The sequence below is a fragment of the Caretta caretta genome, chromosome 6 (genome assembly GCF_965140235.1).
Source record: "Caretta caretta isolate rCarCar2 chromosome 6, rCarCar1.hap1, whole genome shotgun sequence".
NCBI classification, from domain to species: Eukaryota; Metazoa; Chordata; order Testudines; family Cheloniidae; genus Caretta; species Caretta caretta.
Window position 1 is genome coordinate 50166360 of NC_134211.1, and position 12675 is coordinate 50179034.

General features: G+C 43.1%; 1 protein-coding gene across 4 annotated transcripts in view; it reads left to right on the forward strand.

Moving 5' to 3' along the window:
* Positions 1-12675, forward strand: part of PDHX (pyruvate dehydrogenase complex component X) — a 100206-nt gene that overhangs the window by 36719 nt on the left and 50812 nt on the right. For all 4 annotated transcript variants that reach the window (XM_048855646.2, XM_048855647.2, XM_048855648.2 and 1 more), the window contains exons 4-5: positions 3909-4126; positions 8147-8245. In XM_048855646.2, coding sequence (XP_048711603.1) covers positions 3909-4126; positions 8147-8245 — 317 coding nt within the window. The remainder of the gene's footprint in view (positions 1-3908; positions 4127-8146; positions 8246-12675) is intronic.

Here is a 12675-nt window from a genome sequence, read left to right on the forward strand (position 1 = left end):
ACTGGCATATTATGTCCAGTTCTGGGTCCACATTTCAGGAAAGCTGTGGACACATTGGAGAAAGTCCAGAGAAGAGCAACAAAAATGATTAAAAGTCTAGAAAACATGACCTGTGAGGGAAGATTGGAAAAAAATTGGGTTTGTTTAGTATGGAGAAGAGAAGACTGAGGGGCGGGATGGGACATAACAGTTTTCAAGTACATAAAAGATTGTTACAAGGAAGGAGAAAATTTTGTTCTTAACCTCCGAGGATAAGACAAAAAGCAATGGGCTTAAATTACAGCAAAGGAGGTTTAGGTAGGACTTTAGGAAAAACTTCCTAACTGTTAGGGTGGTTAAGCACTGGAGTAAATTGCCTAGGGAGGTTGTGGAATCTCCATCATTAGAGATTTTTAAGAGCAGGTTAGACAAACAGCTGTCAGGGATGGTCTAGATAATACTTAGTCTTGCCATGAATGCAGGGGACTGGACTAGATGACCTCTCAAGGTCCCTTCCAGTCCTATGATTCTGTGAAACATTTCTGTTCCGTATTTGGGGAAAAAACGTGACATAGTGTCATCATATGATGGCGATATCTCTTTCCATTCCACTAGTATCTCTTGTGAATGTTAAACAGCATTTACGAAAGTTAGACATTTTTAAACGAGCAGGACCTGATAACTTGCCTCCAAGAGTTTTAAGAGAGCTGACTGAGAAGCTCACTGGACTGTTAATGTTGATTTTTTTCAATAATTCTTGGATTGCTGGGGTTGTTTTAAAAGACTGGGGGAGAGTTAATGTGCCAAATTTTAAAAAGTGTGAATGGGGTGATCTGGGTAATTATATGTCTATCAGCCTGAGATTGATCCCGGGCTAGAGAATGGAATGGTTGATGCAAAATGCAATAAAGAATTAAAAAAAGGTAATGTAATTAATGCAAATCAGCTGGAAAATGCTTCCAGATCATAGAATCATAGAATATCAGGGTTGGAAGGGACCCCTGAAGGTCATCTAGTCCAACCCCCTGCTCGAAGCAGGACCAATTCCCAGTTAAATCATCCCAGCCAGGGCTTTGTCAAGCCTGACCTTAAAAACCTCTAAGGAAGGAGATTCTACCACCTCCCTAGGTAACGCATTCCAGTGTTTCACCACCCTCTTAGTGAAAAAGTTTTTCCTAATATCCAATCTAAACCTCCCCCACTGCAACTCGAGACCATTACTCCTCGTTCTGTCATCTGCTACCATTGAGAACAGTCTAGAGCCATCCTCTTTGGAACCCCCTTTCAGGTGGTTGAAAGCAGCTATCAAATCTCCCCTCATTCTTCTCTTCTGCAGGCTAAACAATCCCAGCTCCCTCAGCCTCTCCTCATAAGTCATGTGTTCCAGACCCCTAATCATTTTTGTTGCCCTTCGCTGGACTCTCTCCAATTTATCCACATCCTTCTTGTAGTGTGGGGCCCAAAACTGGACACAGTACTCCAGATGAGGCCTCACCAATGTCGAATAGAGGGGAACTATCACGTCCCTCGATCTGCTCGCTATGCCCCTACTTATACATCCCAAAATGCCATTGGCCTTCTTGGCAACAAGGGCACACTGCTGACTCATATCCAGCTTCTTGTCCACTGTCACCCCTAGGTCCTTTTCCGCAGAACTGCTGCCTAGCCATTCGGTCCCTAGTCTGTAGCGGTGCATTGGATTCTTCCGTCCTAAGTGCAGGACCCTGCACTTATCCTTATTGAACCTCATCAGATTTCTTTTGACCCAATCCTCCAATTTGTCTAGGTCCCTCTGTATCCTATCCCTCCCCTCCAGCGTATCTACCACTCCTCCCAGTTTAGTATCATCCGCAAATTTGCTGAGAGTGCAATCCACACCATCCTCCAGATCATTTATGAAGATATTGAACAAAACCGGCCCCAGGACCGACCCTTGGGGCACTCCACTTGACACCGGCTGCCAACTAGAAATGGAGCCATTGATCACTACTCGTTGAGCCCGACAATCTAGCCAGCTTTCAACCCACCTTATAGTGCATTCATCCAGCCCATACTTCCTTAACTTGCTGACAAGAATACTGTGGGAGACCGTGTCAAAAGCTTTGCTAAAGTCAAGAAACAATACATCCACTGCTTTCCCTTCATCCACTAGACTAGATTGTGGCTCCTGCACTGATTGGCAGGGAGGTGGGCAAAAGTGGTTTTGTGGAAGAGGTTTACAACCTTCACCCCAGTCCTGAGGCCAGATAGGGATGGGACCTGTCTAGTCTGACTTGTGCCTAATGCCTGTGATCCCAAGGTACAGTTCTGATTTCTGGAGATTGCCAGGACATAGAGATGCCCCTGGAAAACTTCCTATGCTGGGGACTGGAAGGGTAATGGTGTAGGAGCTGCTACAATGGTTGTAGACTAATTAATGGAGGAATCCTTCACTGACTGGTTACACTGACATTTACAAGCAGCACAGATCCCTCATAATGGGAATCAGGATCTGTCCTTGCATTTTTCTGTGCAATATGCCCTGGAACTGATCTGCTTTAGCAGATTAATAGCACCATACTTGCTAGTATTTCCATTCACATGGTTCCCAGAGCATTTTATAGAGGTTACTTGCTCACAACAGAACTGCTGTCACTTTTCAGGTCAGACACAATAATCATTCCACCTCAGTAATATTAAAACAGCCATTAGAATTGGAAGCAAAGAATAAGATTGTCAAATATAAATCATGGGGAATTGTAGTTGCTGTTGAGGGTCCCTCCGCTGCCCCAATTTTCTTTACTGTTGTTTTTTGCTGGTTGTCCAAGCTTTCAGGGGCTCTGATGGGTAGGACCCTACCAAATTCACAGTCCATTTTGGTCAATTGCGTGGCTAGGGTTTTTAAAAATTAGTCAGTTTCACATTTTCAGATGTTGACATCTGAAATTTCAGGGTGTTGTAACAGTGTGGGTCTCTACCCAAAAGGCTTTTGGGGGGTGGTGGTGTTGCAAGGCGATTGCAGTGGGGTTGTGGGATTGCTACCCTTACTTCTGTCCTGCTGCCGGCAGGAGTGCTGCCTTCAGGGCTGGACAGCCACAGAGGGAGGCTGCTGGCTGAGTGCCCAGCTCTAAAGCCAGCACCACTGCCAGCTAGCAGCACAGAAGTGAGGGTCATGGTATGGAGGGAGGGAGGTTACCCGGCAGTCTCCTGCCTATGCACATGTGGGTGACTGCTTGAGCTGCAGCCTCCCTGCGTGTGTGTGTGTGTGTGTGTGTGAGGGTTGATAGCTCGAGCTGTGGAGCTTCCAGCAGCCAGGGCAGGTTCCTGGAGGTGTGTCTGACCTGTCCTGGGAGCAGCCCCTAGGGAAGACTAGCAGCTGGAGGCCTGCACAGGGGAGGAGCCTGAAGCTAGGTATAAGATTTCACAAGGGAGATCAGATTTCACAGTCCATGATGCATTTTTGATGGATGTGAATTTGGTAGGGCCCTACTGATGAGTGTATTTTAAATAAACTGGAAAAACTAAATATAATGTTAGCAAGACACAGCGGAATTACACAAAACTGAGAATTTGGCTTGGACACTTAAACCAAAATTTTCCAATCTGAGGCCTGAATTTAGGCATCTTAATCTATATTTAGGCATCTAAAGAAAGTGGCCTCTTTTTCAGAGGTATTGAGCACCTGCAGCTTCCACTGACTCAATGGATTTAGATATCTAACTTGAGGCGCACTCACATCTGTTAAATTTTGGCATAACTTAACACCCCACCTTGGTTTCCCGTACCAACTGTTTAATATTGGTCCTAGACTTTTATTATAAGAATGAAACTTGATGTACTCATACGTCAGTGGTATGCCTGCAACTTCTAGATCTTTTTTTTTCTTTTTAAAGAGTACATAGCACTATGTGTTACTTATATGTAATGTTCTCATTGTCTTTTAAATTTAGATGGAAGAAGGAAGTAAAAATGTGCGTCTGGGAACGCTAATCGGTTTGCTGGTAGAAGAAGGACAGGACTGGAAGCAGGTTGAAATACCAGCAGATACTGGTGATCCATCTTCTCTGGCACCCCTGATGGCTCCGCCTGCAACTGTACCTACTCCTCCTCCAGCAGGCATTTTAGCATTAGCCTCTACCAAAATGGAACATGGGCTTGGAAAACTGTCGTGAGTTTCTGTATTCCTCATGAACAACGCTTTCAGTGTGAGACTTGAGGGTATTGCCACCACAACTGGGGCCAAATTCATCCCTTTTGTAACTTCAGTGAAATCAGTGGAGTTGCACCAGGGATGAATTTTGTCTCCATAGCTAAAATCAAAGTACTATTTGAGAAACACTTTAAATTTTCCTGGTTTGTTTAGGCCTTGTCTACAAAGGAAGATTTTGTTGTTTTTTGTTTTCTGTAACCTAAGACATGAATTTAAACGAGTATAGTTATACTAGCATAACTCCGTGTGTGGACACTCTTATTCTGGTATAAGAGTTCCTTTTTTTCAGTTTAGCTTATGTCACATAGGAAGAATTTTAAGCAAAACTGAAAAAAATTACTCTTGTACTGGAATAAGAGTGTCATGTAAGGGCTTCTCAGTAGAGAGGTGTGGAATGTTCAAAAGTGTTGACTTAAGTGTGCCCTCTTATTAAAACTTATGCAAATTTGTAAGGACACCGTGGTAATAATCAGTCAAAACATCTTCATCACTGCAGATAACACAAAAATTGAGGGAAATAAATAATGAAGAGGACAGGATACAAAGCAATCTAGATCACTTGGTAAACTTGGCAAAAGCAAACAATATATGTTTTTATTATGGCTAAATGTAATACATCTAGGAACAAAGAATGTAGGCCATACTTACATGATGAGGGACTCTATGCTGGGAAGCAGTGATTCTGAAAAAGATGTGCAGTCATGGTAGATAATCAGCTGCATATGAGTGAGTGTCTAGTGTGATGCTGTGGCCAAAAGGCTAATGTGATCCCTGGATACAAAAATAGGGGAGTCTTGAGCAAGAGCAGAGAGGTTATTTTACCTCTATATTTGGTATTGGTGTGACCACTGCTGGAATACTGTGTTCAGTTCTGGTGTCCACAATCCAAGAAGGATGATGATAATTTGGAGAGGGTTCAGAAAAGAGCCATGAGAATGATTAAGGGATTAGAAAACATGCCTTATAGTGATAAACTCTAGGAGCGCAATTTATTATTAGCGTAGCAAAAAGAAGGTTCAGGGGAGACTTTATCACAGTACCTACATGGGGAACAAATATTTAATAATGGGCTCTTCAATGTAGCATGGTCCAATGGCTAGAAGTTGAAGCTAGACAAATTCAGCTTGAAAATAAGATGTAAATTTTTAACAGTGAAAATAATTAACCACTCAAACCATCTGCCAAGGATCATGTGGATTCTCCATCACTGACAATTTCTCAGTCAATGTTGACTGGTTTTAGAGTAGCAGCTGTGTTAGTCTGTATTCGCAAAAGGAAAAGGAGTACTTGTGGCACCTTGGAGACTAACAAATTTATTTGAGCATAAGCTTTCGTGAGCTACAGCTTATGCTCAGATAAATTGGTTAGTCTCTAAGGTGCCACAAGTACTCCTTTTCTTTCAGTCAATATTGGATTTTTTTTTTTTTTTTTTGTAAAAGATATGCTCTAGGAATTATTTTGGGAAAGTTCTATGGCCTATGTTATACAACAGGAATGACTAGATCAGGGATTCTCAAACTTCATTGCACCGTGATACCCTTCTGACAACAAAAATTACTACATGACCCCAGGAAGTGGGATCAAAGCCTGAGCTCACCCAAGCTCCACTGCCCCAGGTAGTAGGGGGCCAAAGTCGAAGCCTGAGCCCTGCTGCCCCAGGTGGGGGGTTGAGGGGACCTAAAGCCAAAGCCTAAGGGCTTCAGCCCCAGGTGGGTGGCTTGTAACCTGAGCTCTGCCACCCAGGGTGCCATGCTTTAGGAAAGGTGTGGACAAATTGGAGAGAGTCTAGGAGGGGAGGGCAAAAAAAAGATTTAGGAAAATCCTGACCTTCGAGGAAAGTTTAAACGTGCCCATTTTTTTCAGTCTTGAGAAAAGAAGAGTGAAGGGGGAACCTGATAAGTCTTCAAATGTGTTACACAGAAGTCTAATTGTTCTCCATGTCCACTGAAGGCAGGACAAGAAGTAATCGGCTTAATCTGCAGAAGGGGAAATTTAGGTTAGATATTGGGCAAAAACTAACCTTATAGTTAGAAAGTAAGATCTGGAATAGGCTTCTAAGAGAGATTGTGGAATCCCTTTCATTGGAGGCTTTTTAAGAACAGGTTGGGCAAACACCTGTCAGTAATGGTGTAGATAGACTTGGTCCTGCATTAGCTCAGATGGCTGGACTTGATGACTTCTTGAGGTCCCTTCCAGTTCTACAATTGCTATGGTTCTATGAGTGTTGACCACTATACAATTCAATTATTTTTTTAGCTTCTTGCCTAACTATCTGTCCAATTTTTGTTTAATTTTGCTACTAGCATTCAGGCGGTCCTAATGCAAATAGAAGACACTAATTGGAAGACACTAACTGAGGCCTCTAACAGCATGCTTGCTATAGTAGGAGAATGATTAGAGCACTAACAAGGCTTAAATCAAGTGCTTTGACATCAGAGATTGTTAGAACAGAAACTGATTCAGCGAGGCTCCTAATCACAAATACGTGACAACTAATTGAAAATCAAATTAACATCTTTAATAATTTACTTTCCTTGTCAAGCTGGTATTACCACACTTGGAATTCTTGTGTGGTTCAAAGGGCTCAGGTCCTACCAGCTCTTCTGTTTATCTGCTCAAGACATTCTTTCAAGAATTTGGGGAAATAAGATCTGGTCTCAAGTACTAATGTTGCTCTGTTGTTTTTGCGAAATTAACTTTTGCACCTAAGAATTCTAAAGTCTGTCTGAGTTCACTATGTTCTCATGTCATATAAATTATGTTAAAATAAAATGAATGCTCTGGAACTTTTCTCCAATATACCTCTCAATTAAAATGCAGAATTGGGTTATGATGTAACCTTTGTTTGTTTGTTTGTTTGTAGTTTCTGTATGGCAGTGGAGATCAGTGTTATGTGCTCTAGATGATGTGCTTAACTCTGTCTCCTCCTGGAAAGTTACTGCAAAGCATATCCCACATGGGTTGAGATGACACAGATACAACTTTATAATGTTTGAGAGTGGGAGGAAACTGCTTTAAACTTGTAAAGCTGAAAATGAGATTAGAATTATTTGCATAAATTCCTTATTTCTCAGTCCAGATGATCTGTTGTATTTCTAGAAGTTTGTCCAGTAAACTTAAGTATAAAAGCAAAAATTGAAGATATTAAGTATGAAGATTGTTATAATTGAAATTAGACAGAACTAATGATGCAGTTGTCACTACCTCACCTGCTATTGAAGAAGATCATGCTTGTGTAGATATGTATACATTGCCTTTAAAACTGTGGCTGGCCTGTACCAGCAGGCTTGGGCTGTGGGGCTGTTTAATTGCGGTGTAGACTTCTGGGCTCGGGCTGGAGCCCAGGTTCTAGGACCTTGCAAGGTGGGAGTGTCCCAGATCTTGTGCTTCTGCCAGAGCCTGAATGCCTACACTGCAATTAAACAGCCTGTAGTCCAAGCCCTGTGAGTCCGAGTCTGCTGGCACAGGGCCAGCCACAGACATACCTTGTGAGACCATAAGCATACAGGGCCAGCTCCTTTATACTGCCTTGCCAAGGGATTATATATGCAGCTGGAATATCTGGCTCTGTGGTGATTACCTGTTTATGTGGGGATCCTCCAATGGTGTTGAGGCTTCTGTGTCACCCCATTCTTTGCTGGTACCATAAGGTAGATGGCTGGGACCCCGATGTTGGGATGATGCCCAGCTCTGGTTTCAGCTCCTTGGGGTCACTAGTAGCTGTAGTGTAACCTCAGAGCTCTGATAAGCTGGTATGGTAGAGCCACCCCTTCACATTGCAGCCCTGGGATCAGGGGAGTACAAAGGTGAACTTTATACTACCGTTGCACAGACACCCACTGACTTGTACTGCATTCTCTCCAGCTGGAGCTGAGGCTCTGGACCATAGCACGTGGTGTCGAGAACCTTTTGACATATTATGTGTGAAATAGATTCACCTAACCCTATTATTTAGGTGGTTTTCTTTTTTAACTTCAGGATTCGCTTAAGTCCGGCTGCCCGCTACATTCTGGAGACACATGGACTTGACCCAAGCAATATTACTCCCACTGGGCCTCGAGGAATCCTCACTAAAGAGTATGTATAAGCCTGCTATAATTAATCCAAATATTGTATTCATTTCCTTGTTTCAGCCTAGCCCGAATTCCAAGGTGTTCAGCATAGGAGACCCACTTGTTCTCTCACCCTTTTCCTTGGGGGAATTGATTGTTTGGATGACCAACAGAGGATGTGGGAGTCTGGTTTTGGTGACATTGTAAGAAATTTGTATTTTTCCTTGTATGATCTCTGGAACAGGGACTGTCCAGCCATGGGACAGCTGGGAGAGGTAGTGCAGCCCTCCCATTCCCCTTAGCCCACTACTAGAATGATTGACAGCTCCCAAACTGTCAGCTGGCACAGGGGTTTCTTTGAAGAGCTCCCCCACATGCACAGAGGTGAATAAAGGGTCAGAAGAAATAGCAGAGGCCACCCTTCCCTTACACCTGTTATATGTGGGATCTGAGCCCCTGCTTTCCCGCACATGGGTCACTGCTGTAGTCTTGTATTTTATTTAAAGTGAATTTAGTAATGCTGTATTACGTCACTGTGAGTTCAGCTCTGGAGGCTACAGTTTCAAGTTCAACAAAGTAAAAGTCACCTCTGCTACTTGCTTCAGATTTAGAGACTCTAGTAACGTGTAAAGACCAAGGATAGTGACTACACATGTATTTACAAGTACAAGGTCTCGTCTGATTTACAAGTTTTATTAAAGTTACAGTTAAAATTAAAGTTGATTACCCGTGCATACAGAAATCCTAAAAGACCTATGCACAAGTTACAAATATGGTCATACTCACATCCTTAATGATATTCTTAGGGTCTGATGGATGCCTTGCCAGTTGATCATCAGTAGAGGGTTGGTTCCTGCTGAAGTTTTCCCATAGGGAACTCATTTTATCCAATCTGGGAGCCCTCTTTTATCTTGTGATTCTGACTAACCTAACACTCTGTGCATGTGCATGAAGGTATCCATCTTCTTTTTCCTTATTTGTATTGTCCCCCAAGAATATTGGGGTACCTCATTTTTCATAGGTTGTAGTTTTTTATTCTCATTAGCATTTACACACATGGTGCACCCTGCAGTTAGGGCATGTGTTAGAAAAATGTGACTACCCAGTATCTTGTAATCAAAAATTAATCTTAAATTTAATTTTTTGCAGTGCCATCCATTGGCACATCTATTTCCATAACTTTGTGGCATAGGGTCATTCTTTGGTCACTTACTTATGTCAAGCATTTCTTAAGCCTAAGACCTAGTATGGCTAAGCTGATATCTCACATTCCTCAGCCTGTAGGCCTTGCGTTTCATCCCTACTTACTTAGATACCTAATACATAATTATCACTTCTAGATACTTATCAATCTTATACTTCAGTAATCCTACAATTGAAATCTATTTATCCTACAATGATTATATATGACCTAGCATATGAGCTAATTATAAGATCACACAATAAATGAATGATAAAATGAAGTAATTGGCTGCATTGCTGACCCCAGCAGACACAAGTATTCATCTGTGGAGTCCAGGGTCTGATTTGCTTCCAGTTTAGTACAGGTAGGCTAAAGACATGAAACTTAGTTCTGGAATTCCTCAAAGTTTAAAGAGGTTGGGGTCTGGAATTCTGTTTCACAACCATCTCTGTTTTTAGCCTGTCTTTAATTCTGTTGTGAATGTTGAGGATTCTGGGATGGTTTAATGTGCTCCTTAGATGCCTTAGACGCACTACGCTCTCCATTAAGATGTGGTTTCAGTCAAGGAACCCAGCAGCCTTTGGAATTCGGTACTCATTTGTTAGCACTATAGATCAGGGATTCCTGACCTTGAAATGATGACCCTCCAATCTGCATGTGTGTTCTGGTAAGGTTGTGTGGGAAGGGTTTCCTTCAGGAAACTGATTTTGTCCTGGACTAACATGAAGGGAAAAGGAGTCCAGGAGAGCTGGCTGTATTTCAAGGAATCCCTGTTGAGGTTACAGGGACAAACCATCCCGATGTGTCGAAAGAATAGTAAATATGGCAGGCGACCAGCTTGGCTTAATGGTGAAATCCTAGCGGATCTTAAACATAAAAAAGAAGCTTACAAGAAGTGGAAGGTTGGACATATGACCAGGGAAGAGTATAAAAATATTGCTCGGGCATGTAGGAATGAAATCAGGAGGGCCAAATCGCACCTGGAGCTGCAGCTAGCGAGAGATGTCAAGAGTAACAAGAAGGGTTTCTTCAGGTATGTTGGCAACAAGAAGAAAGCCAAGGAAGGTGTGGGCCCCTTAATGAATGAGGGAGGCAACCTAGTGACAGAGGATGCGGAAAAAGCTAATGTACTCAATGCTTTTTTTGCCTCTGTCTTCACTAACAAGGTCAGATCCCAGACTGCTGCGCTGGGCATCACAACATGGAGAATAGATGGCCAGCCTTCTGTGGAGAAAGAGGTGGTTAGGGACTATTTAGAAAAGCTGGACGTGCACAAGTCCATGGGGCTGGACAAGTTGCATCCGAGGGTGCTAAAGGAATTGGCGGCTGTGATTGCAGAGCCATTGGCCATTATCTTTGAAAACTCGTGGCGAACGGGGGAAGTCCCGGATGACTGGAAAAAGGCTAATGTAATGCCAATCTTTAAAAAAGGGAAGACGGATGATCCTGGGAACTACAGGCCAGTCAGCCTCACCTCAGTCCCCGGAAAAATCATGGAGCAGGTCCTCAAAGAATCAATCCTGAAGCACTTACATGAGAGGAAAGTGATCAGGAACAGTCAGCATGGATTCACCAAGGGAAGGTGATGCCTGACTAATCTAATCGCCTTCTATGATGAGATTACTGGTTCTGTGGATGAAGGGAAAGCAGTGGATGTATTGTTTCTTGACTTTAGCAAAGCTTTTGACACAGTCTCCCACAGTATTCTTGTCAGCAAGTTAAAGAAGTATGGGCTGGATGAATGCACTATATAAGGTGGGTAGAAAGTTGGCTAGATTGTCGGTCTCAACGGGTAGTGATCAATGGCTCCATGTCTAGTTGGCAGCCGGTGTCAAGTGGGGTGCCCCAGGGGTCGGTCCTGGGGCCGGTTTTGTTCAATATCTTCATAAATGATCTGGAGGATGGTGTGGATTGCACTCTCAGCAAATTTGTGGATGATACTAAACTGGGAGGAGTGGTAGATACGCTGGAGAGCAGAGATAGGATACAGAGGGACCTAGACAAATTGGAGGATTGGGCCAAAAGAAATCTGATGAGGTTCAATAAGGATAAGTGCAGGGTCCTGCACTTAGGACAGAAGAACCCAATGCACAGCTACAGACTAGGGACCGAATGGCTAGGCAGCAGTTCTGCAGAAAAGGACCTAGGGGTTACAGTGGACAAGAAGATGGATATGAGTCAGCAGTGTGCCCTTGTTGCCAAGAAGGCCAATGGCATTTTGGGATGTATAAGTAGGGGCATAGCGAGCAGATCGAGGGACGTGATCGTCCCCCTCTATTCGACATTGGTGAGGCCTCATCTGGAGTACTGTGTCCAGTTTTGGGCCCCACACTACAAGAAGGATGTGGATAAATTGGAGAGAGTCCAGCGAAGGGCAACAAAAATGATTAGGGGTCTGGAACACATGACTTATGAGGAGAGGCTGAGGGAACTGGGATTGTTTAGTCTGCAGAAGAGAAGAATGAGGGGGGATTTGATAGCTGCTTTCAGCTACCTGAGAGGTGGTTCCAGAGAGGATGGTTCTAGACTATTCTCAGTGGTAGAAGAGGACAGGACAAGGAGTAATGGTCTCAAGTTGCAGTGGGGGAGGTTTAGGTTGGATATTAGGAAAAACTTTTTCACTAGGAGGGTGGTGAAACACTGGAATGCGTTATCTAGGGAGGTGGTAGAATCTCCTTCCTTAGAAGTTTTTAATGTCAGGCTTGACAAAGCCCTGGCTGGGATGATTTAATTGGGGATTGGTACTGCTTTGAGCAGGGGATTGGACTAGATGACCTCTTGAGGTCCCTTCCAACCCTGATATTCTATGATTCTATGAAAACCACTCCCTCTCTAGGCAGACTCCCACTGGTGGTATTCTTCTTCACACACCTGTTGAGCTGCTGTAATATGTTGGCTCTGTATGGTTTGAAACCTTATATCAAAGATGACAAGGTTTGGTAGGCTTGAGTTGAACACAGTAACAAAACAAGAAACTATGAAAGTGTTTCTTTTCTTAACCTTTGTTTCCTACAGACTGCGTCCTGGTTTGGATTAAATAGTGAGGTGGATCGATGGGGTATCATTTGTAAAGCAGCACATTATCAGAAAGCTTTTTAATTATATAAGTGCAACTGTAAATTATGGTGTATAACTAGTCCATGGCAGGTGGGAACCCTCTGGGACTCTGAACTATCTAATTAACATCCCCTAGTTGTCAAGGAAATGTACCACAGATTGTGCTAGAGAGAGGTAATTACAGCTACAAAAATGTCTCTCTCAAAACTTGTGTT